The sequence below is a fragment of the Engraulis encrasicolus genome, chromosome 10 (genome assembly GCF_034702125.1).
Source record: "Engraulis encrasicolus isolate BLACKSEA-1 chromosome 10, IST_EnEncr_1.0, whole genome shotgun sequence".
NCBI classification, from domain to species: domain Eukaryota; kingdom Metazoa; phylum Chordata; class Actinopteri; order Clupeiformes; family Engraulidae; genus Engraulis; species Engraulis encrasicolus.
The window spans coordinates 15,297,315-15,304,016 of record NC_085866.1 but is presented as its reverse complement, the minus strand read 5'-3'; the positions used below and the strand labels follow the sequence as shown (position 1 = coordinate 15,304,016).

At 44.2% G+C, this 6,702-nt stretch overlaps 1 protein-coding gene across 2 annotated transcripts in view; it reads left to right on the top strand.

Moving 5' to 3' along the window:
- Positions 1-5,779: 5,779 nt before the first annotated feature.
- Positions 5,780-6,702, top strand: part of pip4k2ca (phosphatidylinositol-5-phosphate 4-kinase, type II, gamma a) — an 18,040-nt gene continuing 17,117 nt past the window's right edge. The window contains exon 1 of one of the 2 annotated variants that reach the window (XM_063208139.1): positions 5,780-6,181. In XM_063208139.1, coding sequence (XP_063064209.1) covers positions 6,029-6,181 — 153 coding nt within the window. In that variant the 5' untranslated portion in view covers positions 5,780-6,028. Of the gene's footprint in view, positions 6,182-6,205; positions 6,301-6,702 lie in introns of those variants that run through there. The other variant, XM_063208140.1, reaches the window with a different exon arrangement.

The window sequence follows — 6,702 nt, the reverse complement described above, 5'->3', positions numbered from 1 at the left end:
AATAAATGCATAAATTGATAAATAACATTTGGTTTTGTCGTGTGTGTAAAACATTGAATCTATGGCATTACATTGTCATAAATGCATCGAAGTTGAGACTTATTCAGCTGTCATGATCTCAGAAACACACCGTACATCGGCCAAGGTTAGAAATAACTGAAGTCTGAAAAACACTAGGTATATCTTAAATTGTCTTGAATGAAGATCCTAGTTCTTGGCATTACAGTAGATTTGTTGTCATTAGCACCCTCCATAGTTTACAAGGGGTATAGACCCATTAATTGGTAATGCGACAATGAACAAAAAAAGTACAATACTTCAGTCCGCTTAAAGCTAAACTAGTAACCTGGAACTCTGCTTCTTAGCCTACCCTAGCGTCACTTTGATTTTGCACGACAGCAGTTCATGCCATCACACCTGCTGCCATCCTTGACCAGGCCCAGGATAAAATCATCTGAATGGCCCCCCCTCTGAATACATACATTACCATAGGGGCCCACACGGACCCGTTTGTCTCACCCTTTCGGCAGCCCTGCATATTACACATGAGAGCAAGGCATGCAATTTTATATGTTTTATTCAGAACAATTGGATTGCAGAAATTTGAACATGTCACATTGTTGCATACTTTGACAGGCTTGCTTAGTTTACTGGTGGCTGTTACCTAGCAACTAGGCTGTGGCCAGAGTACAAAATAAGCTCACTGCGGCTGAACATCAGAAATAAACTTCTCCAAGGTGAATGTTTACGTTTCCCTTGTATACAGGGGCTTTTAGGGTCCTGTGAGTGTGTACGTAATACATATACACCACCATGTACATATCCATTACGTATTCTGTGAAATGCCAGGGTCCCACCATAGATTTCATTGTCCCCGCCGGCCCAATCTGAAATGCTGTGTCACTCACCATAATGGACGAAGGTAACCTTCACCTGTATAGTATCATGTAGTGCTATATAGCAGAGATGGGACCAAGTCACTAATTTGCAAGTCGCAAGTAAGTCTCAAGTCCTTCCAATCAAGTCTGAGTCAAGTCACAAGTTACGACACATTTCACAAAGTCAAGTCCAAGTCGTGCCAAAGCCAAGTCAAGTCTAAGTCCAAGTCTTATTTTTTCCAAGTCCTTAACAAGTCACCTAGTGTTCTATTTGCAATATTGACCATTTATTTTGGTCATAAATTCATTAACTTTTCTACACTACATTGCATGTCCCCCTTTGCCAGTCATGTCCTTTACAAAAATCGACCATGGTATACCACGATCTCATGGTATTTTGAGCATGGTTTGGCATGGTTTTTGGTTTGACTCGTTTTCACTATAAAACTAACCATGGTTATACCACGGTTTATAATTATTCATTAAATTACACTTTGTTGCCGCTTCTTTTATCCAACGCACATATTGGTGTCAGTCCTTGGAGCAATGTGGGGTTAGGTGCCTTGCTCAAGGACACTTCAGTGGATGGAGGTGTAGGAAGAGGTGGGTCTAAGGGTGGGATTCAAACCGGCAACTCTGTGATCTTCAGCACAACTCCCTAACCATTACACCACGGCTGCAAACAAGTTTTCATGTTTTTTTGGGTGACCATGCAACCCACAATTAACCATGTTTTTGAGTATGGTTTGTGACTATGGGGTTAAACCATAGACACAAACCATGCTGAAAAAAACGTGAAAATCATGAATAACCATGATCCATGGTTAGTCAGGAACCACAGTTTTCATGGTTACAAAAAAAACCATGGATAAGCCATTGTGATACTATGGATGGTTCAGAGTACTTAGAGCGATCATGGTTACAGTAAAACCATGGTTACTATAGTAAAACCATGAACGATTTTCGTAAGGGGTTCTAAACAAAAATAGTAGGCTTACTGGTACTGTTTAAGGGTAAATTGTTTTGTTTTTCTTTCATTCATGCATTTTTTCACACGCAAATGCAAAAAAATAATATATTCACTGACTTGGAATGCTATTGCAAGTCATTGCAAGCTAAAACTGTCAAGTCAAGTCAAGTCTCAAGTCAATAGCGTACAAGTCGAGTCAAGTCACAAGTAATTCCTAATATTGGCAAGTCAAGTCTCAAGTCGAGTCATTTGTGACTAAGTCACAAGTCAGTCCAAGTCACAAGTCACAAGTCCACACCTCTGCTATATAGTGCCCATGTAGTCCTACTGTATGTAGTGCATTAGTTGTGTCATTTCAGCCACAGCCACAGAGAAAGTCTCAGGGATGGGTGTCGGCCTGGCCTTGGAGAGGTAAAGAAATGGGAACGCTTTCAGCCTGTGCCATCTCAACATACAGCACTGAACCAATGTCCCTAACATCTGATCAGTTCTTGTTCACTCACTGGAGTAGTCCAGCTGGTTAACGCCCATTGTCATTGTGACACAGCACTTCACAGCAAATGTTGAGTTTATGGCACTTCGGGTACTGTTTTTCAGTGCCTAGGGCGCTCACGCTGAAAATTTCAGTTGAGCCAGTGCACTGAAAGTGCCAGGATGATCCCCTGACAATGGCGGAAAAATGCAGTGCTTCAATGATGGACACTGCACGCACTAAACGGCGGCCATATTGACAATGACACAGAGAAAATGTGGCATTCAGTTTGGTAGAAGAGATTGGTCAACTGTCTCCTAATTCTATAAGTAATGTTGATGGCACACCAACCTTTTCATGCCAACCAAAGTATTGTATGTGTGATTGTTGTCCTTTGGGATGAAGGACATGGAAATACAAGCACCAGACGCTGTGCATTGTTAACAGTAGCCAACTCATATTTTGGCGAGCTAATGCCATGCTCAGCCATCACTTCCAGCGAGGGCACAGTGCATAGTGCTCAAATTTTTCACTAAAGCACTGACTGTCAGTGCACTGACAAAAGTGCGTCATTTGAGACACAGCCTATGTCTCACCCATGCAAGGGGGCAGCCCCTAATAGTGCCCCAAGGGAGCAGTGTGGTGGGATGATGCCATTCTTGGAGGAGCAGGAGGATGAAGGAGAGCGCTGGTTAAATACTACCCCCAACAACCTGGCGACTCGGGAATCGAACTGCCAGTCTTTGGGCTACAAGCCTGACACCTTAATGCAGGGATGGGCAACTGGAGGCCTGGGGGCCCAACATCCTCCTCACTCAGTGCTGCCCCACAGTGCAGAGGATAGTTCTAGCTTCAGACTTCAGTCGAAGTACACCTAGGTGGCAGGGCTTGACATTAACTTTTTCGCTTGCTGGCCATTGTGGCTAGTGGATTTCCCAAGTGAAAAGAGAAGTCCGCGACACTGCTTGTCCATTTATTATTTTATCGAGCAACGTTTCGACCTTCAGGTCTTCATCAGGCAGAGTGATGCCTGATGAAGACCTGAAGGTCGAAACGTTGCTCGGTAAAATAATAAATAGACAAGCAGTGTCGCGGACTTCTCTTTTCACTTGGATTTACTCTCATTGTCCTGCACCTGGCCCATCGGGTGGGATGTGCACACATCTACTTCTCTGAACTTGTAGTGGATTTCCCAAGCCACTAGCCTTTCTATCCACTAGCTATTCTACCAGCCACAAATTTGATGCTGTTTCTTTTTTTATTCATCATGACGCTTTCTAACTTCAGAAGATGAGGTGCTAAAGCAAGAAGATGAGTGCACAGCTTTCTACATGGAAATAAATCTTACCAATAGAAACGGAGTAACTGACCGTTTTCTCAAACTTCTACAAACAATTGATACAAAATTGATATACAGGGGGCAAAGTGCAGTATATTGCAGGCTATTCTGATATGTCATACCATAGAATAAGCTACCTGCCAAATTGGCTAGTGACACTGAAATTGTTACCAGCCACAGCCAAGTTTTACCAGCATTTGGCCAGTTTGCAGGTGCCAGTGTCAAGCCCTGCTAGGTGGGTGGGGGGATGTCTGACCTGTGGTCTCCTCCAACTTTCTCCATGACTCTAGGGTCAGCTGGGCCCCAAGCGGTAATTCAAAGTATGCAAGTGAGGCATAAATGCAATTTTGTTGTGTGCAGTGAGCACTGTGGGCTGTGGAGTGCTATGTCACAAGTTGGGAGTTTCCCAGGTGGGCTTTCACTTTCAACATCTATCCTCCAGTTGCCCCACCGGCCTCATGTCCAGAGGCTTGATGTTAAGGACGTTTTAAACTACTGAAAGGTGCAAGACGAGGATAGAAGAGGGAAGCGAGATGCAATAGAAGTGGGCATGCACGTGGTGCCTTGATCCCCTCATCCCTTATCGTTTCCTTTGAAAAATGCTTTTTGCGAGATATTGAACAAAATAATAATCAATAGAGCTGTGGCGTCTTGCCTCGCATCACAACGAGGTCACAAGCAACAGGCTGTGCAACAAAAAAACCCTATTCATTATTGATCTATATGTATGTTCTTGTGTTATAATTGCACTTTTCACAACCGTATTTTCACATTTTCTAAGCTGGGTGAATACCCCCAACCCCCAATAAAAAGGCTCTCTATGAGATCTCGGCTAAACACCCATGCAATTCCATGGAGGGGCGCATTCTTGTTGTCTGTCGCCCAGGAGCCTATAGGAGTCATAATCCGCCTCTGCACAGCTGTCACCAAGGCACGAGGACACAGCAAAATAATGGAGGAGGGATATGAGACTGTGTACTGTGAAGTGCATTGCAATCATAATGATGACCAACAAGAGGGGGGGTTACCCGTAGACAATAAGGCCTGTGAGAGGTCGTGTGTTTGACCTGCAATGATCCTGCACCAGATATATTGTCTGTCTCCCTTGGGATTTCTTGAGGTTCCCCAAATATGTTTTGTTAAAGTCTCCTAATGTCAAGGTCTTGGCCATGACTCAAATGGCTAAGGCGCCGCTATTGTAACGCCGGGGACCCAGGTTCGATTCTGACCTGAGGTAAGTTCCTTCTCTCGCTCCCGTTATTCTCCTCTCTCCTCTCCAGTAGAAAACGCCAAAAATATATCATCTAAAATATATTTTAAAAATGTGCCACCTAGGTATTTGTGCCAGTTGACTCATTCTATATTTTGCTGATAGATCCAGATGGCTGCTCACACTACTCAGCAAACCCCTGCCAGGACTCGTGACTAAATGTAGGTCCAGGAATAGTAACAAAAGAACCTCATCATCAAAATTGACCAGGAAGGTCAAGGTAAGAGCTGGTATAATTTGTGTGATACTTTGAATATGCCCCTGTTGACAATACTCATGGGCGTAATTTTGGGTAGGCTACGGTGGGGACGTGTCCACATGGGTGTAATTCTAGGTTTGGGGGGGACATGTCCATACCACTTTTGATATCAACCTATAGATTCACCCCGCACCCTTTCTGAAAATATAAAGGAAATATAATGGAAAGAATAGTTGACCCAGACAATTTACCATAATGTCCCCACCATTTTCAATGCCAAATATACACCTTTGCATGTCCATACCAATTTTGAGGTACACCTGTCCCCACCACTTTTCACAAATAATGCAGTGTAGGCCTACCTGGACAATTAGGCCTGGCCTACCCATTAACGTCCTATAGGCCTGTAACTTTTGAATACTAATGGAAAATGCCTTTTAGAATCTATGCATAATATCACAATTCGAAAGCCATGAATATTCTATGAAGTTGACATTGGATGTAGACTAGCTCCACTCCACATGATAACCATGATGTGAGTGACTCAGCCCGAGTGCCTTGCCTGGCGCTGCATGACGTGTGTTTAGTCTGCGTCTGGGTCTCTCCACCTGTCCAGCAGCAGCCGACCCAGACCACGTGACAAAGGGCCAGGTGAGACATCACGACGGTGGAAATTCTCAGCGCTGAGCTGTCATTATTGTTGTTAAAAGCTTAATGCTGCGTGAGATACTCTATTGCGTTTGCGTTGCAGGCCGGACGGCATATGAACTACAAATCGGACACTGTTTCAAAGGGTTTTTCAGATTTTGTGGAAGTGTCCCCGCCCTGTGTTTCCCAGGGACCTGAAAGAGCGACGGGGAATCAGGGGAAAGTATTTCAACTTTTGAAGACAGGTCCGAGATGGCGTCTCTTGGTAACGCGTCGTCAAGTCCTATGGTCATGCTGGCCCCAAAAACCAAGACGAAGAAGAAACATTTCGTGCAGCAGAAGGTTAAAGTATTTCGAGCCAGCGACCCAGTTCTCAGCGTTTTCATGTGGGGAGTGAATCACTCGGTACGTTCTGACGTTCCGATGGAACTCGCTTAGCTATCTGGCAAGCTAACGGGGTTATGTCCTTTCTGGGCAAAGTTGGCTGACTGTTTTAGCTATGCCTAGATCTCGCATTTATTTTGGTAAAGCTATTGTGTACTATGCAATTGCTGAAAAAGGTGCCTCCATTAGCATGAGATAAGATCTTGAAATGCCACCCCATGTTGTTATCCGGTTAGCTAACGCTACCAAGCTAACGTGGAACTGATTAACTTCCCACGCTAACCTTGTGGTTGAATCTGCATAAATTGTACACCGGGTATTATGGACTAGTTACACATGCTGCACGACTTGCTGGAAAAGCAGCCCAAATATGCCCAACCGCCAAGGAGTATCGCTGGCAAGATGTCAAAGGGTTGAACTGTACATGCCGATAAACCACCATTCAATCAGGCCTGGTCCTAATCTTTATGAGGGAGGGCAACCATCTGTTACAGTGTTGCCCTTTTTGTGTCTTAACTATACTAGTGGTGACAGTCATTTGT